This window comes from Canis aureus, chromosome 13 (assembly GCF_053574225.1).
Source record: "Canis aureus isolate CA01 chromosome 13, VMU_Caureus_v.1.0, whole genome shotgun sequence".
NCBI classification, from domain to species: Eukaryota; Metazoa; Chordata; class Mammalia; order Carnivora; family Canidae; genus Canis; species Canis aureus.
Genome location: NC_135623.1, coordinates 57993318 through 58012950, shown reverse-complemented (window position 1 = coordinate 58012950; position 19633 = coordinate 57993318). Strand labels below are relative to the sequence as shown.

General features: G+C 41.0%; 2 protein-coding genes across 9 annotated transcripts in view; one reads left to right on the top strand and one right to left on the bottom strand.

Moving 5' to 3' along the window:
- The window catches only part of TMEM131L (transmembrane 131 like), a 162252-nt gene that overhangs the window by 55951 nt on the left and 86668 nt on the right, over positions 1-19633 (bottom strand). For all 3 annotated transcript variants that reach the window (XM_077846435.1, XM_077846436.1, XM_077846437.1), the window contains 3 exons: positions 19413-19536; positions 17863-17979; positions 16876-16986 (listed from right to left, as the gene is read on the bottom strand). In XM_077846435.1, the coding sequence (XP_077702561.1) occupies positions 16876-16986; positions 17863-17979; positions 19413-19536 (352 nt within the window). The remainder of the gene's footprint in view (positions 1-16875; positions 16987-17862; positions 17980-19412; positions 19537-19633) is intronic.
- Positions 4317-19633, top strand: part of LOC144282574 (uncharacterized) — a 33930-nt gene continuing 18613 nt past the window's right edge. For 3 of the 6 annotated variants that reach the window (XR_013351072.1, XR_013351070.1, XM_077846440.1), the window contains exons 1-2: positions 4317-4545; positions 8062-8252. Coding sequence is in view for 2 of the 6 variants with exons in the window: in XM_077846440.1 (XP_077702566.1) it covers positions 8161-8252 (92 nt within the window). In the remaining 4 variants the exon portion in view is untranslated. Of the gene's footprint in view, positions 4546-8049; positions 8253-8708; positions 8893-19633 lie in introns of those variants that run through there. The other 3 variants (XR_013351073.1, XM_077846441.1, XR_013351071.1) reach the window with 3 other exon arrangements.

Here is a 19633-nt window from a genome sequence, read left to right as displayed (position 1 = left end):
ACAGAATCTACACAGCAAGTGATTTTGCATAACACAGACACTTTCTTGGGTCCCTTCCACACAATGGCCATGCTCTATAACCAAACTCCTAATTTAGTGTTTCCTGCACAACAGAGGGACTCAGCTGAGTTATTAGTCAGCACTGTAGGGTTGCTTTCACCCTTAAACAGCGGCTGTGCTTCAGCCCTCCCCACTGCTGTGCTAATCCTCAGATATTTAGCCACGGAAACAAAATTCACCTACATTGCCAGGCCCCCCTCACTAAAATATTTGTAAAATCCTAGGAAGTGGCTGAAATTAGTTTTTCTGTTTTAAGGGAAGAGGGATTAAAAAACACACATTTTTGCATTTTCTCTTATGCACATCTTTTTTAGAAAAAGCTTTGCCATAAACTAAATTCAAGATGAAACTCCAGCCACAAAAGCTTAGGGACATCTCACACCCTGCCTAAGACTCAGTTTCCTCTTCAATAAGACAGTGAGTGAGTTCACAGCCAGTTACGAGCCCTAAATGAGATACAGACGACAAGCACAAGGCAGAGTAGACCTTCAAAAGGGAGCGTTATTGTTTTTACTTATTCATTCACAATTAATGCATTAAATTAATAAAATTCCACAAGAAATAACTTAAATGCTTCTGGGAAAACCCACATCAAAAGTTTTAAGAGGGGAAACTCCTCTTCCATGCCCCTTTGGTTTCTAAGAGAAGAGGGCTGTTTTCTTTTGTTTTTTTCTTAAACACTTCAAATTCTTTTCGTCTTATTTCACTTTGGGTTCAGAACCCAAAAGAGGAGAGAAGAGCCATTTATTGCCCACAACCTTCCACCCTCCTGAAATGTGCCAAAAACCCTGAAAGACAGACAAAAAGCAATGTGGAGAACAAGTTAACACTTAGATACTGAGACTTTTCGTTGAACCCAGTGACAGTGGCCTGTATTGTGCAACACTCTGGCTTTTGCACTTGGGGAGCTAGCTTTTAACTGTTACAAACTGGGCTGGCAGTTTCAGGAGAGCCTTGTGGGATTTTCACCTTAGTAAATCATGCAGCATATGGTGGCTTGATCCAAAGGCAAAGCAGCTATTTTTATACAATTGGATGCTGCTGGCCTTAAGCAAATGACAAGTGGGTCCTGAAGGCCTAGCTCCGGCCTTGACCCTGGGTCCAGGCTCAACAAAAGTTCAGCCTTTGTGATGCAGGCCTTTGTAGCTTGACCTTGAGCAATGTGGGCATAGCTTTTACCTAAACAGGTGTAGCCATGGCAAAGATCAGCTATGGCTATAGAAGAAAGGATGATGTGGTGGAAACAGTATGGTGGTTCCTCAAAAAAATCAAACATGGAATTACTGTATGATCTACCAACTCTACTTCAAAGTGACAGGAGGGGGGATCCCTGGGTGGCTCAGCGGTTTGGAGCCTGCCTTTGTTTGGCCCAGGGCGTGATCCTGGAGTCCCGGGATCGAGTCCCACATCAGGCTTCCTGCATGGAGCCTGCTTCTTCTCTGTCTCTTTCTCTGTCTCTCATGAATAAATAAATAAAATCTTAAAAGAAAAAGTGACAGGAGGGATTCGAACAGATATTTGTACACCCAAATTTATAGCAGCATTATGTACAGCAGTCAAAAGCAGAAACCAAAAGCCAAAATTCATCCAAGGACGAATGAATAAACAAAACATGGTGTATCCATGCAATGAAGTGTTATTTGGTCTTAAAGGAGAAGGAAGTTCTGACACATATACGACAACACAGAGAAGCCCCGAAAAGCTGTATCAGAGTGGAATAAGCCAGACACAAAAGGGCAAACATTCTGTGATTCCAATTATGTGAGGGTGCCTAAAATAGTCAAATTCATAGAGCCAGAAAGCAGAGTAATGGTCATGGGGGACTGAGAGGAGAGATTAATGGGGAGCTGCTATATAGTGTGTATAAGAGTTTCAGTTAGGGAAGATGAAAAAGTTCTGGAATGGACGGTGGTGACAGTTCCACAACAGGATGAATGTACTTCATGCCACTCAACTCACACTTAAAATGGGAGTTTATGATATACTTTACCACTAGGAAAAGAAAGGAAAGGAGAGAAGGAAAAAGAAAGAGCAGAAGATGTCACAGTCAGAGCTCCCCCCACAATAGAGAGAACTTCCAGTGCACCAATTGCTTTTATAGTCAGATTGTGAACAGACTGTTGGGTCCACCTCCAGGCAGACAGTACAGACAAGTTGCTCCGAATTCTGTTCCTTTTTCATACATTATCTTCATGGCTAAGAGTTGGAACTATGAAAGGGTCTAGCTTCACTTCACGTGGGCTGGCCCATAGACTCAAAAGTTCCTCCCCAACTCACTGGCTCTAGATTTATTAATCCCTTAAGTGCCAACTGCTGCTTTAGATGCTCAAGATCCAAAAAGACAGATTCACAGATGGATGGCAGATTTTATAAATAAAGAAGCAATAAGGGTAGAAGACAGAGATATGCTCTCATCTTGGGTGGAGTCCGAGAAGCAATGTGACACAATTATTGCATGCACAAAGAAGGCAACCATGAAGGTCTGTCCTTGGAACAATCCAGTCCACTCTGGACATCAAAGGGGTGCTAAAAGGTTAGAGAAACATGGTTTAGTTTTCCTATCAGAGCAAGATGAAGAGAAAACAAAACAAAAAAAGGCAGATTGATGAAGCAGGAGGAAGACAGGGTTCCCCTTAAGAGAAAGACTTAAAAATTTTTTTTTAAATTAAAAAGAAAAGAGAGAGAAAGACTAACTGGGGGCACCTGGGTAGCTCAGTGTTTGAGCATCTGCCTTTGGCTCAGGTCATGATCCCAGGATCCTGAGATCAAGTTCCTTAGCGGGCTCCCTGCAGAGAGCCTGCTTCTCCCTCTGCCTATGTCTCCCTGTCTCTCATGAATAAATAAAATCTTTTAAAAAAGAGAGAAAGACTAATCTCTTAGAGAACAACTAGACAAAATTCGAATGAGAAAACAAGACCTCAAAGGTCCAACAGACACAGAGATGGAGAAAGCCTGGTAGCAAACTGAAATGAAGGAGACAGATCTTTGTGCTCACTGGAGCTTTAAAAAATGGAAGAAAAGCAAGACCACAGCAGATGGGAACTGTTCCCCAGGAAGGAACCAGGATTCGGTAATAGGAGTTACGAAGGCAAACACTTCTAAAGCCAGGTGCAGAACCCCTAGTAAGAGCCAACTGAGGACTGAGACAGCTATACCCAGTTATGAGAGAAGACCTGGACAGGTTCACAGGGGCAGGGGACAGGAAAGTCAGAGCAGAATGCTCTGAAAGTATTAGGTAGAAACACAGTTAATGCCCATGCCCTGGGAGAACATGTCTGAGAAGTTTACAGAAGTAGGACTCAGTCTAAGAGAAGGCACAGTAAAAAGAGGAAACCCATTAAAGGGGAACCAGGCAAGAAAATCAAGAAAGACTGACCCCAGGCCTGATTTAGATGTTGGCATGATAGGAGAGCATCTCCTGTGGAAGACTCTCCAACCCAGGGAAGAGAAGATTTGTTTGAACAACAGATGCTGTCAGCAGACCCATAACTGATTGATTTTATCTCTCTCCCTTTAGGAGAACTCACCAGAAAATATCTAGAGGAACATCTAGAGAGAGAGAGAGAGAGAGAGAGAGAGAGAGAGAGAGAAAAAAAAAAAAAAATATATATATATATATATATATATATATATATATATATAATCTAGATCAAAAAGAAAAAGGAACGACTTGATTCCAAAAAAAAGTAGCAGCTTTACAGATGTTAGAGAAATAAAAAGACCGAAAAAAAAAAAAAAAAAGCTGGTTAAATAGCTAAAAACTCAACTGAGCCTTCCCAAGAGGAAGAGGGGACAGGAAAAGACAAGCACATCCTGGAGGCATAGCCCTTGACTGCAGAGAAAGGGGGGCACACTCACAACCCGGAGGAGACCGTGAGCGGCTCACGGCCAAGGTGCTCTCCCCACCAGGCCATAAGCTCCTGAAAGGTCAATAGCAGCTCCCCTCCAAGAATCTGCTAAGAACAATCCTCCACTTGAAGGGGGGGGGGGGGGGGAATCCCTGGGTGGCTCATCGTTTTAGTGCCTGCCTTTGGCCCGGGCAGCCGATCCAGGAGTCCCACGTTGGGCTCCCAGCATGGAGCCTGCTTCTTTCCCTTCTCCTGTGTCTCTGCCTCTCTCTCTCTCTCTAGGTCTATCATGAATAAATAAATAAAATCTTTAAAAAAAAAGGGGGGGGGCACACTAAAAGGGAAAAGCCTTCTCTCAGAAGCAGGTTCTAGAAGCCTCAGTGAGTCTACTGTAAGAGGCCATGGAAACCAGTGTGTGCACAGATCCCCATATGCCCCTGCCCAGGCACTGCAGCCGCTCCATCTCCAACAGGATGTCCACATCATTCAGCACAGGAATGCCAGAAACAAAGGCTCCGTGAAGGAAAGGAGAACAAAGACATATCTGTGCCTGGGCTGCCACCACCACGAAGTACTAACTCTGCTAACTCAGAGGGAAGACTACAGGGCCTCACGGGCTACTTCCTGAGAGGAGCCGGTAAGTGCAGGTGGTGCTTCACCAAGTCACTGAGGTCTCAAGTCAGCCTCCGGACAGGCGATCTCTTCCCATTGATTTTAAATGCAAAGGTCTTGGAATCAAAACAACTGGCATAAACTAAAGCCAAAACCAAGGTGATACTCTGCATCCTCCATCCCTCTTTTTGGCAAAAATGAAGTATGGAAACAATTCTGCTTAGAATTAGTCCCTTGAGGGCTGAGATGGGAGGCATATTTTCCAAATCCAGTAGATGTAAGGTTGATTATCAGATATTCTTGTATGTCTTAAGATTCTAGACTCAAGCAAAGCTCAAGAAAGACTTGATACTTTTTTAAATATTTTTTTTCATTTTTAAGTAATCTCTATATCCAACATGGGCCTCGAACTCACAATCCCAAGATCAAAAGTCTCATGCTCGACCAACTGAGCCGGTCAGGTGCCCCAAGTTACTTAATATTAAGCCAATGTAATTTGGGGAAGCCACACACACTCTAGTGAGAGCCAGCCTCTTAGCTCCCCAGCTCACTCAGGCATGGACAACTTCTCGGGCTAAGACCAAAAAAATAAGAAATTGGGGAGGGCTTCAAATTGTTTTAATGTTAACTCACAAGCCAAGATAATTTGATATGGGACTATGGCCTTGAACTTTCACATCTTGCCAGAGGACTGAATCCCTAAATTTAAAAATTCTCCAAGAATTTCACACAGAAGGTTTATGTTCAAAACTTTTTTTTTTAAGTGATGAATGCATTTTAATTAGGTGCCAGGTACTAGTTCTAAGCACTTTAGTTGTACACAAGCATGAACTTAGTCAACAGCTACAGCAATCTTACAAAGTAGTGTTATTTTATTTTATGGGTAAACAGACATGAAGAGGTTAGGTAATCTGGCCAAGGTCACTCAGAGGTGACTGAGATTTTTACCCAGGTGGTCTGGTTTTAGAAGTCACCTTCTTATTCACTATACTATGCATCTCTATGATGGGGCACACTTAACATGGCTGGTATTTTTTTTTTTTTTTATTGGAGTATCTTAACTCTGTTATTTGATCCCACTGCAAAAACTGATAAGCTGTATTGGATAGCATACTTGAAAAGAATTCAGAATAGGAAACAGATGATGACATGAACTTTCAACCTTGACTGCAATGTGGCTTTGGAACAGACTATTAATGAATTATTCTAATCTATCTCAGAGCTTTCTAGGGACAAATTCAACAATGCTCCCCAACAGTGTGAGGAGGATCAAAAAAATGGGAGTTTGGTTCCAGTGGGAGGAGGAACAGAGGAAGAAACTAAGGAAAGTGGGGGCACAGTTGCCAGAAGTCGGCTGATCTCCTTGTCAGAGGAAGGGTGATCCCATTCTTTTTTTTTTTTTTTTTTTAAGATTTTATTTATTTATTCATGAGAATACACAGAGAGGAGAGAGAGAGAGGCAGGGACACAGGCAGAGGGAGAAGCAGGCTCCATTCTGAAAGTCCGACGTAGAACTCGATCCCGGGTCTCCAGGATCACACCCTGGGCTGCAGGCGGCACTAAACCGCTGAGCCACCGGGGCTGCCCGGGTGATCCCATTCTTGATCACAGGCAAGCCCAATGAGTCACAGGTACAAAAAATGAGGAATGCTATTAGGAAAGGATTCTCTTTCCCTAAATTCACCTGTCCTTTTGCCCCCAGTCTTCTTCTCCACTTGGAGGTAGATGGGACTGCCTGTCAGTGGGCAACAGACCATGATGATGTGTGGTAGACAGCACCAAGAAGGGTAGGGGGCTCACGGAGGAACTGGTTTCTTTTCTCTCTACTCTAGAGAAGGGTATCTCTGTCCTTCAGACTCAAACCTCCTTCTGATGGGCCACCTCATGATCTACCCAAGGGGACAGGGAGTTAGTAACTGGTTCTCTGACCTCAACTGATATGTGAGCATGTGGCTTATCAGCAATATGACAGTGGCATTTTGGTTTCCGGACTCCTGATTCTTCCTTTTCCTTTTCCTTTTCCCTTTCCCTTTCCCTTTCCCTTCCTTTCCTTTCCTTTCCTTTCCTTTCCAACTAGGCTCCACGCCCAGCATGGAGCCCAAACTGAGGCTTGAACTCACAACCCTGAGATTAAGCCTTGAGCTGATATCAAAAGTCAGACATTTAACTGACTGAACCACCCAGGCGCACCCCCTGACTCCTGATTCTTATATGTCCACTAGTTCAGAACTTGGCCAGGAATACAGGTGTCATTTATTGGGCATCTTCAAATACCCCAATAAAAGTTTCTATAATATTCTAATATAATAAATGTTTGAAAGAGGCCAAAAACGATTCATAACTCATAAGTTCATAAATGTTAAAATTATAGTTTCTTCCTTTTTAAGATCATTTATTCAATTTTCAAGCATTTATTTACCACATGTTATATGGCCAAACCGTGCTGGATAAGAAAACAAACACTGGCTAAAACAGGATTCCTGCCCTTAAAGAGTTTATAATCTTGGCAAAGGAAAAGACACTCTTAAAAACAAAAGCTTTTAAGTACTGTACTTGCTACACTAGGGGTCTCTCAGGGTTTTCCCTAAGGAGCTAGTCAATTCTCCCTGGAGGCAGAAGAGAAACAGGAAGCACTGAGTCAAAGGATAGACCAGGAAACAGCTCTCCAAGAACTGTTCTCTCTTGCCAAGAGAGCAGAGAATTTCGATGATAAGCAACAAGGGTAAGACAGAGGGGAGGGGACTCCCTGCCCTATAGAACAGAAGGAAGAGAGACAGCCACCCCCACACATCTAGGCATTTCTCTCTAGTCTTTCCCATGCTTTCTTCCTTCCACTTTCCACTTCCCACGTTCCCATCCCCTTGAATCATCTTCATTGGAATGAGATGAAAAAGAGAAAAATGTACAAATTAAGCAATTTCCTTGTTTTCCAATTTCCCTATTTTTAAAAGCCATATCCACTCATACAAATGTTCCACACTCTCCTTCTTATATATACTACTTTCCATACCACTGTATTCATTATTGATATATTAGTAGTCTCTTTTCCTTCTTAATGTCCACTATTAATTTAAAGAATGCACACAGCACTTACAAAGATTTTATTTCAAAAAATAAAATCCATATTCAGGTAGGTAGACAAAAATTAAGTATTGGCATATACTCACCTAACATATAGTAGTACTTTCCAGACTCTGATACTCTATCATTTTTATGTTAAAGGAAAATCAAACAGCTTTCATCATGCAAAGAAATAATATTAAATACATTACTGATTACACATATATTTGTAGGAATTCTCAGCTATCACATTCAGAAAGTGTTTCTTTCATTTAACTAATTATGGAAGCCCATCCAGAAAATAGGACAGCCTCAGAGGTTTAAGAACCTTTTCCTGTTCTCTATGTTTCATCTCCAAATCCTAGACCAGACTCTTACAATTTATTAGTGAGAAATGTGCCCCTTTCTCTTCCGTTGAACTGTGATTGAAAAAACTTTCCGAGGTCCCCTCCCTATACTGATTTTACAGCTTCCCTTGCAGATCACCACACTTAATTGACAAGGATCAGCACCTCAGGAGACAAAAAGCAAGAAAGCAACTTGGGACACCTTCCCCCCAGCCTGGCAGGCATTGGACTCCATGCAGCCCCTGCCCAACACCTGTCCTGGACAGGCAGGCACAAGGGCCCGATATCGCCACTCCAAAAGCAAAGGCTGTGCCAATCTGAAAAGGTTAGGAACTCCTGGTCTGAAATGCATTAGATACCACACAGCACACCCAGAAAGAATCTCTCCTTTCCACAAGCCAGCAACACTATACTGTGGTGGGGAAGGGAAACCCCTCATCACATACATGCATACTCAGGAAATACACTGAAAGCAGATGATAAAACATTAATCCCAGTTATCTTTGCCAAGTGTGACCAGGGTCTTGGGGCTTACTACTAATCTTTTACTTCTCTGGTTACCCATGCTAGCTTATGATTACATTATAATTGTTTATAACCACAATCTCACTTTTAGATAATTTGATAATATGATCCTATGTTAGAACACACACACACACAAACACACACCCCTTTACTTGGTGAGGCTGTGTGTCATGGGCTTTCCTCACATTTTAAAACTTCTCTGGGTTTTCCATATTGCCTTATCATTTTATTTTTAACAGTAAACATTATTTTATAGGGGTGCCTGCATGGTTCAGTCAGCTAAGCATCTGTCTTCACCTCAGGTCATGATCTCAGGGTCCCATGATGGAGCTCTGCATCAGGCTCCCCGCTCAGCGAGGAGTGTGTTTCTCCCTCCCTCTCTCTGCTCCCCCTGCTTGTGCTTTCTCTCTCTCAAATAAAACAAGTCTTTTTAAAAAAATAAACATTATTTTACAATGATTCTAATGACAGTAACTTAAGTTCTTGTAAATCTCCAAGAGCTTATTGCGACAGTGAGCCTATATATATGCCAGATTCTGAGACAATGCCAATTTCAAATATTGTTTGAATTATGCCAAAATAAACCACTAAAACACTCCTCAAATCTCAATGGTTTGGAATCAAAACAGTGCTGTAAAAAACATTAAAAAATAAAAACTCTCACTTTTTCATAAACCTAACACAGCTATATTTATGTATTCTATCCCACCATATATTGGCAGTTACAATTACCAAATATAGTCTAGCTTCTATTCTACTATTCACTTGTCAGATTAAGGATCATAATCATAACTTGGAAGACCTACTTAATAGTCTGACCTATTGATGTAATCAAATTTATCAAATCCTTTTTCTACTGTTGAGCCTTTATTTTTTTTAAAACAGATTTTATTTATTTATTCATGAGACAGAGAGAGAGAGACAAAGACAGAGACACAGGCAGAGGGAGAAGCAGGCTCCATGCAGAGAGCCCGATGTGGGACTCGATCCCAGGACTCCAGGATCATGCCCTGGGCCAAAGGCACGCACTAAACCACTGAGCCACCCAGGGATCCTCTATACTGCTGAGCCTTTAAAAGCTGTTCCTATTTTACTGCCATTATAAAAATGCGGCAAAAAAATCCCATTTTATTTGCGATTTGTCTTTTGTGGACAATGAATTGCTAAGTCAACAGATATGAAAGTCATCACAACACTTACTAGATATGGGGAAAATCCGGCAGCAGATTAAGCTGGCACTACCAATTCCAGCTCTGCTCTCAGCTACCACCAAGTCACTTAAACTCTGAGTCTACTCCACAGTTTCTAAAATAAGAATATTACCACCTGCCCTGGTAGTAAATCTGGTGAAGGTCAAAGTGGCTGATGCGGTGAAAAGGTGAAGTCATACAAATCTTACATGGAAAGACAGGTAGATATGCTATTTGGGGACCTCAGCTCAGATGCCCACTGACTCACGTAGCTATTAAAAACTCTGGAGGCCCTCAGTGTACTATACACTAAACTGATGTTGAGATTATAAAAATGAAAAGGAAACAGGTCCTATCCTAGATGGCCTTGTGGAAGAACAAGAGAGGGAGATGACACAGGACCCCAAATGTTCAAGCAGGGGCCTGAACCAAGTGCCAGGGGACCTGGAACACAGTCTTGCCTAGGACCCTGGGGAGGCTGCGAGGAGGTGATACCCCAACCAGATCTCCAAGGATGGAATGAGAAGAATCATTCAAGTTAGAATGGGGTGAAAGTTTATGAAGGTAAGGCATGTAAAAAGAGATATGCGGCATGTTCTGACAGTGAGTAACCAGAGCAGAGAAGAGAAGGGTGGGACATCGGAGCCTGGAGAGGAAGCTGCAGCAGGTGCCGAGGGCCTCACACACCACGCTACAGGACCCCATGAGGACAGACACCAGGGAAGCAGTGAATGGCACTGTTTTGGAGGACATCAGAGCAGCAGTGTAATGCATGGACTGGAGCAGAGAATGACTAGGATAAGACAAGGGACAAATAATGACAAGAGCACAGCAAAAGCAGACTAACCTAAAACTCTCACTTGGACCCACTGTAACAGTGACTTCTCATCTGCTAGGAACCCTCACTTCATTTCCATCAAATGAAAAAGAAGGGCCAAATGAAAAGGTTTAAAAAGTAAAAAGCAATCTTAAGTTCTCTTGCTCCCCTACTTTCTTCCTAAGAGCAGACCCACATGTCAAGTGTATATCCTCCTCCCCACCAAACTCAGCGGCCACTACAACACACTGGGCCAGCAAGAATCTAGAGAGAAGACGAACCACACACATACACTTCTGTTTCCAGCAAAAGAGACTGAACCACTTTTTTTTTTTTTTTTTTTTTAAATTTATGATAGTCACACAGAGAGAGAGAGAGAGAGAGGCAGAGACATAGGCAGAGGGAGAAGCAGGCTCCATGCCGGGAGCCTGACGTGGGATTCGATCCTGGGTCTCCAGGATCGCGCCCTGGTCCAAAGGCAGGCGCTAAACCGCTGCGCCACCCAGGGATCCCGAGACTGAACCACTTTATCTGATTCAACTGAGCAGGAAAGAAGCAAACGTCAGACACCAATGGGTAAAAGACCAAATAAAAAGGATCAAAATGAGCTCATGCTGCAAAAAAAAATGTGATAACAATTGTTCACTGGCACCCTAGTTTATGTCATGAGATAGACACGTTGTTTTTGTTATTCTAAGAAACAAACTGGTATCTTAAACTTAGGATATTCATATTAAAAGGGCACAAGCAGAGGCGCCTGGGTGGTATAGTCAGTTAAGTGATCAACTCTCCGTTTTTGGCTCAGGTCAAAATCCCAGGGCCATAAGATGGAGCGCCACACTGCGCTCCATGCACAGCGTGGAGTCTGCTTGTGCTTCTCTCTCCCTCTCCCTCTCCCTATTGCACTCTCTCACTGTCTCTAAAATAAATAAATCTGGGGATCCTTGGGTGGCTCAGCGGTGTAGTGCCTGCCTTTGGCCCAGGGCGCGATCCTGGACACCCGGGATCAAGTCCCACGTCAGGCTCCCGGCATGGAGCCTGTTTTTCCCTCTGCCTGTGTCTCTGCCTCTCTATGTCTATCATAAATAAATAAATATATCTTTAAAAAATAAAAATAAAATAAAAATAAAATAAATCTTTAAAAAGGGGGGGGGAGCAGCAATCATGATCTATGTGACATTACAAACACTTTTTTCCCCTACTAGTAAAGAAAATATCAAATAAAATAAATACATGCTCTTATATAATACATGCTCTTCTAGAAAAGGAGGATAAAATATCAAATAATGCCCTTTTTGGAGTACTTTAATAAAGTTATACTCTGATTAGGGATTAAGCTCTGTACTAGGTGCTTTACAGATGCTCATTTAATGCTTCCAACAAGCAGTGTGGCTCAGCGGAAAGATTCCTAGGCTTGGAAACATATAGTAATTAATTTTTCCTCCAGTTTGTATCCATAAAATAAATCCATAATTTTTAAGCATTGCTTAAACTTGACTTTTGTCATAGCTATCTGAATATGTATGTATGTATGTATGTATGTATATATGTATGTATGTATGCATGCTCCATGCTGGGCATGGAGAGTAACACCAACTGCTATCACAGTATATTCACATGAGGTAATCTGTATTAAGTAGCAAGGATACATGAGCTAAGGTGTTCTGATTCCAAAAAATTTCCAGTTGCTACCTCAGGAAGCAATTTTAAGAAAGTGTGAGGGAAGAGCAGTGACAATCCCCTCTATCTGAAAAACTCAGTATAGCTAGCTGATCCCCAGTGGAAAGAGCTCCCTGGTCTTCCATCAACATTCACTTTTTCATATATATACATATAACAAGTCTATAAGAATGTGAAGGAAAGGGAATTCTAGTGCACTGTTGGTGGGAATGTAAATTGGTGCAGCCACAATGGAAACAATACAACCATTCCTCAAAGTATTAAAAATAGAACTACCATATGATCCAGCAATTCCACTTCTGAGTATTTATCCAAAGGAAATGAAAACACTAACTTGGAAAAATATCTGCACTTTCATGTTCACTGTAGCATTTTCATTTTAAGTAGGCTCCACACCAAGCATGGGGCCCAACACAGGGCTTGGACTCACGACCCTGAGATCATGACCTGAGCTGAAATCAAGAGTTTGAAGATTAACCGACTGAGCCATCCAGGCACTTCTAGCATCTTTTTACAATAGCCAAGACAGGGAAATAACCTAAGTGTCCATCAAGGGATGAATGGATAAGAAAATGTGGTATGTACATACAACAGAATATTATTCACTCCTAAAAAAGAAGGAAATCCTGCCATTTGTGTCACATGGATGGACTTGAAGGGCGTTCGTTATACTAAGTGAAATGAGACAGAGAAAACCAAATGCAATATGATCTCACTTAAATGTGGATTCTAGGGAAAAAAACACATACACATATACACACACAACTGAACTCAGAACAGATTCATGACTGCCAGAGGTGGGTGGTGTAGGGGGAGGAGAATGGGTGAAAGTGGTCAAAAGGTACAAACTTCCAGTTATAAAAGAAATAATTCCTGGAGATGTAATGTACAGCATGGAGGGAGAAACCATTTATACTCATGCAACTTAACCTGAAGGTGTGGGAAATGCTCCCTGTGTCACCCTAGCTCTCCCTTAATGACCTACTTATATTTTTCTAACAATCTCTCTAAAGCCTCCTTGAAACTATGTATATTTTTGCTCTGTATAATCTTATGTGCTAAGAATTTTCCTGTTTATCCCTGGATGCTTAAGCATAACTTTCATGCCTTCATGCCTGCATGTGCCCTACACCTACAATGTGTCCATCAGTGAACAAAATAAAGATCCCTGACCTGCAGAGCTGATGTTCTAAGTGAGGGGCAGGCATAAACAGCTTTCGCTATTCGTATTTAGCTTCTCAAGCTCTCTAGCATCCTGGTACATGACCAAAACCTAATTTTGTTTCTTTACAAATTTGAGTTACAGTGCAGGCAACTGCATCAAGTGTTTCAGGTCATATATGTCACAACACTGTACAAAGATACACATCTGTCTCTTGTTTCTGATTTAATTTCTCATGATGGAATTTTGTTGGGTTTACAGCAGCAAAATATCTGATATCCTCCACGATCATTCCAACAACTCAAATTTCTTTCAAGTTTTGAAATGGTAGCTTATGGCCAAGTTAAAAATCCCATTTGATTAACGTCTCCTCAATGCAGCACCTGAAGCACATTTGCTGATCCACCCTCATGGCTTTACAAAATACTCCTGCTGTTTTTCTTTCTCTGGTCAACATTTCTAGCTTGGAAGAATCAAGCAGCATCTACACCTTTTAGACACTTTATATTCAGGAATCCTTGGGTGCATGTCCTTTTCTCCTGTTGCCTATGTTTAAGCCAGGTAGTTTTTCTTAATACTCAGTTAAATATACTAAAATACAACTCTATTTAGGCCCATATGTAACATAAACCCAAACGTAAAAGCAGGCTATCTATTTTACTCACACAAAAAAATCTAAAAAGTATTTGGCCCTATTATTGTTTGAGTGAAAATGTTTTTAAATGGTTATTATCACCTTAGTCTCCGTTTTCTTATGACTCCATGGACTCACATAAAGCAACTGTATTTCTTCTCTCAACTTCAAACTTTAGTCCTAAACACAACAAATTTATTTTTCTTCATGTGGAGCTAAGGAGGTAAGTGAAAGCAAAGTTGAGGACATCTTAATTTCCACCCACACCTTCTTACTCTTTTGTGTTTTAAGAGATCTACCTTCCAGCTCTAAACTGAGCTAGAGGTGATACTTCCAAATCCTCTTAAACAAAAATCAGAAAGAAGAAAACTTAAGACAGAATATCAAAATGAAGATAGTTCTGAGGAAGGAGAGCTGACAATTTTATCGTCACTAAAAACACAACACAAACACATATATATGTATGTGGTTTCAATGCAGAAATATTATAGTCAGAATTTTTTCTGAGGAATACCATAATGATTTCTTTAGTCTAATGTTGCAGGTTTTTAGGTATAGTAAGCCTTGAAAAATACTTTAAAATGTCCTTTTTTCTGAATCACAGTACAAAATGGAAGACTAAAATAACTGCCTTTTGAGAGATATTCTTTGATTGTGAGATCTTCAAAATACTGTTGTTTTTTTAAAGATTTATTTATTTATTCATGGGAGACACACACACAGAGAGAGAGAGAGGCAGAGACACAGGCAGAGGGAGAAGCAGGTTCCATGTAGGGAGCCCAGTGTGGGACTCAAAACTAGATCCTGGGACATATCCTGAGCCGAAGGCAGACGCTCAACCACTGAGCCACCTAGGCGTCCCAAAATACTGGTTTCTAACAAAAGATCAGCACCCAAATTTGAATTTTAGCTACAAATTCTGAAATGTATTCCATTTATCTGAAATGTATTTCAAATGTATTTCATTTCATATTACCACCAAGTGTGGTCCAACTTGCATTTGGGGGACAGAGACTTCTGAAAGAGCCAGAGTAGATGCTGGCCGGTCTGTTCGGGGCTACTTGAGTGGCCTGGAAGAGATGATGACAGCCTCGCTGCAGGAAAGGGTAGCGGGTGTCGTCAAGGACAGCAGACAAGAGCTGCAGGTACAGCCTGTTACATGCAAGTTCTCTTCATAGCAAGATCCCCTGCAGGCCTCATAGGGAGGACAGCATGGTCATTGCCCCTCTCTCTTAATTCCCTGTATCCTTAAATTAACCTCTCTTAACTAGGATATCTGAACACCTGTCTCTGTTTCAATACTTTTATCACCACGAATATGGCATCTGGCATTCAAAGCTTCCAGTCTCAGTAACCAGCGAAACCTGGCCATTCTCAGCCACCCCCTTTGCTGAAGGACAGCCCCGAGATAAGACTAAAAATGTGCAGCAGAAAAAACCCATGCTATCAGCATATGTAAGTTATACTGACTCCAGTCCTTTTCACCCCTTACAAAAATGCAATCAGATCACGTCATTCTTATGCTTAAAGCCTTTCAATACATCCCCGCTGGTCTTAGGATTTAAACCAAATCCAAATTCACAAACCTTAAGAAATCGTCCTTAAAATCCTGGGAGGAGGGGTTATTCAATTTTATAAAAATAAAAGTAATACCAAAAACTCCCAAGAATTATCTAAATGATGACAAATCTCTCAGACATTACATTACAGGTAAATTAGTTTTGCTTGTCTTGTCTTCCCACTGGGATGTAAGCTCCAGGAACATGGAAACTGTGTGCCCATAGCACTGGTTCAATAAGACTGTTGAATGAGGGAGAGCCTCAGGTACTGCTGCGACCCACACAAAGATCTAAGCAATGTTCTTTATTCACTAATCAGAAAGTAAAGGGTAGGTAGGTAAGGTGGCAAAGTTCATCATACATTGGTTCAAGAGTTTTCTCAATTTCAAACATTATCCATAGTCACCAGGAAATAAGTCAAAAGGGAAAAATGATCAAACCTATATGCTATTAATGAAATGCATATTGAAAGAACATTAAGATATTACACTTGACCCTGGAACAACACAGGCTGAACTACAGAGGTCCACTTACAGGCCATTTTTTTTTCGATAAATAGAGTACAGTACTGTAAACAGACTTTCTCTTCTTTATGATTTTCTTAATAACCTTTTCTCTAGCTTACTTTATTGTAAGAATACAGTATGTAATACCTACAACACAAAATACATGTTAATCAACTTTTTACATTATCTGTAGGCCTTCTGGTTAAGTTTCCGGGGAGTCAAAAGTTACACACAGATTTTGAACTGCGGAGGGGGTGGGCACCCACAATCCCTGCACTGTTCACGGGCTGACTGGATACACATTCTAAAATATCAAAAACATTTCTTTCCACTAAGCCACACTCAGGAAAGATTGGAAGCTGAGAGAGGAGAAGATAGTAAGGCATTTCTGAGAAAATATCATTACTGGTGACCACAGAGGTTCTGTCTTCCCGAGAAGCAACCTAGTAAGATTTAACAAGCTCTATAAAATGGTTCATACTCTTTAACTACAGAATCTCCCTTTACAAAATATACCCCAAGGAAATAGGTAATCCAAAAAGGAAATAAAGAAACTTATAAAACATGTACATGGCCTAATGGTAATAATAATGAAAAACTGGAAAGTTTTCAAATGATCAAATATGAGATTAAGCTAAATATGAGAAAGCAACACCATAGACTATACAGCCTTTCAGAAGAAGTACATGGATTCCACTGACACTTTACATATATATTTTTAATTTCTCTATATATCAGGATTTTTTTCTAAAGGCAGAAAGCTAATGAGCTTAACATCTCTAATAATCCTATATAAAAAAGGCTGCAAAAGATAAATTTAGAGGACTACAAAGTTTGGTGTTTATCAGAATTCAAAATAAATCTATTAAAATTACCTGCGTTTGTGAAAGCTGAATGCTCTGGACCTGTGGAAGCAGAAAATAAGCATTTGGTAACTGCTTTGCAGACCCTTCGGTAGAGATTCTTCGAGTGCCAATTCCAGATACCTTCAGGAAAAAGAAAAAAAAGTTAATCATTCCCCGATTCATTTTGAAACATATTTCTCATAATGTTAAAACACCTTTCCAAAGGAATCTGTATTCACCACCTTGGCCTTTAAGATTCTATTAATCCAATTATTATATATCTTTGTCTACAAAAGAAAGCAACAAAAGCTGCTATATTTAAGTTGAATATTCCTCACTATTGCTAATCTTTTCAGATATAAACAACTTTCCCCCATAAGGGACCAAGTGGTTAATGGAAACCAGTAAGAAATAACCACAGAAATGATAGATCTTGGCTTGATGCCACATCCTATTTAAGATGTCACAGATACCACTTAAGAATTCCTAACTACTTTTTGTGAACAACAAAAAGATTCTTCACACTCCATCCCTGGTGCCTTGATATGAATAGTGAGCTCCTTGAGAACTGGCTGCCAAGCATGCAATCCATGTCCCCTGATCAAAAATATTCCCAAGCCCAGGAGGGAAGGGGGCAAAAATCACTAGGAACTGCTTTTATACCTCCTCCCCCTGGCCTGTTCATGAGGTCAGGGCAGAGAGTTCTGAAAGCCCGTTCTCTTTTATAATAGAAACATAATATGGTAGGCTTCTTTGTTTTGTTCTAATGCCCTTCAAAGATCCATAGTGAGAGTCACAGTTCTGTGCTCTGAGCAGAAGACAGCCAACTGTGTATGGCATGGGAGGCAGAAGAAGGGGGGAAAGCTGGCGAGTTTATCACTAACAAACACTATCACTAACAATCTTATATTCTAATGACATAAACCAGGGGGCAGCATTTCCAAAAGTCTTTTATAAAATATCCAAACCCCTCTATTAAATCGACAAATCAAGGGACCAGAGGGAAAAGTTACTTACATGATAGTGAAGGATTCCATATGAGGAGGTATTAATAAATAAAGAACTTTCAATGCTTCCTTCTTCAGTAGGTAAGAAAATAATTCTGAAGGATGTTTTCCCCATTGCTGGAATCACCTGAAAGGAAGAACCAAAATGGTCATTTGGAATGGACCTCTTAAAAAAAAAAAAAAAAAAGTCAGAGACTTTCTTTTTGACTATTTCCACTGATAGATGTCTGTATATCCTGTATCCTTGATTCAGAAGTATCACAAATCCCTGAGAATCATCAAGTGGATCAAAATCCAACAATCTAAGAGGATGTACCAAAGAATATGCCACAGACTTATGGCAGGATAGCTGACAAGTCTTTTCACTTCGGATTGAGAATCCTACGCCCTCGTGTTCTTCCTTTTCCCTCCTCCTCCACACCCACATGGTCAATGGCCTTTACCAAACACACAGTTCTAACCATACTTAAGTAAAAGGAGCCTCCAATGTACAAACCTGTCAATACCTAATGGAAGTCAGGAGCTGTGTTAATCTGGACAGACTACCATAAAATACTGGGCTCCCTCTTGCACCAACTCCTTGGTCCTGTATTTAAAAGGGAAAAAGTCGGGCAGCCCCGGTGGCGCAGCAGTTTAGCGCCGCCTGCAGCCCGGGGTGTGATCCTGGAGACCTGGGATCGAGTCCCACATCGGGCTCCCTGCATGGAGCCTGCTTCTCCCTCTGCCTGTGTCTCTGCCTCTCTCTCGCTCTCTCTGAATGAATAAATAAGTAAATCCCTGGGTGGCTCAGCGGTTTAGCGTCTGCCTTTGGCCAGGGTGTGATGCTGGAGTCCTGGGATCGAGTCCCACGTCGGGCTCCCTGCACAGGGCCTGCTTCTCCCTCTGCCTGTGTCTCTGCCTCTCTCTCTGTCTCTCATGAATAAATGGATAAAATCTTAAAAAAAAAAAAAAAAGCTGTTGTCCTTTAAAATGCTAATAAATAAATAAATAAGGGAAAGTGCATCAGGTAGATATAAGTAAGCTAAATAAACAAGAAAAACCCACTACTAACTGGGATCTTCATTAAAAGTTAAAGACCACTGAAATCTAAACTACCAGAAGACCAGGGTTTGGAGCTCTCTGCTATGGTGCAAATTAGCTTTATAAGGAGCCATTCACTACCTCCCATTCCTACATTTAGAAAGGATTCCTATTCTAGTAGGTTTGCCCGGCAAAGAGATCATGACTATAAACCTTGTACTAATTACTAAATGGTTCTGCATTTGTAGTCATTTCAAGACACATAATACTAAGTTTCTTTAACCATGAAAAAGTCCCATTAGATATACAAGATTATACCTTGTTTAGATTCTAAACTTTTTTTTCCATGTAGATAGCAAGACCCACCAAAATTATGGACAACTGAAAAAATAAATGCTTAAGCAAACACACAGAAGGAAAGAGTTTGGGTAGCAGAAAAAGGGGAGACAGGGAGCAGAGGGTAAAAACTTCAGGCCAAAGAAAGCAAGAAAACCTGGCAGCCTGCCACAGCATAGTTTCCAAGAGTACATCAACACTTACCCTGCAATGAACAGGAGGCACATGAAAATGTCTAGCAGCTGTAAACACTGAATTCACCACGACCTCACTATCCCTACTAGGGTTGTAAGCATAGAGAATCTTTGCTGCAGGGTGACCCAGGAACCTAGAAGGGAAACAAGGAGAAAAAAAAATCCAATGTATTATGTGGTCATAAATATAGCTATCCGTTCACTCATCCCTCCACCCATCCCCATATATAT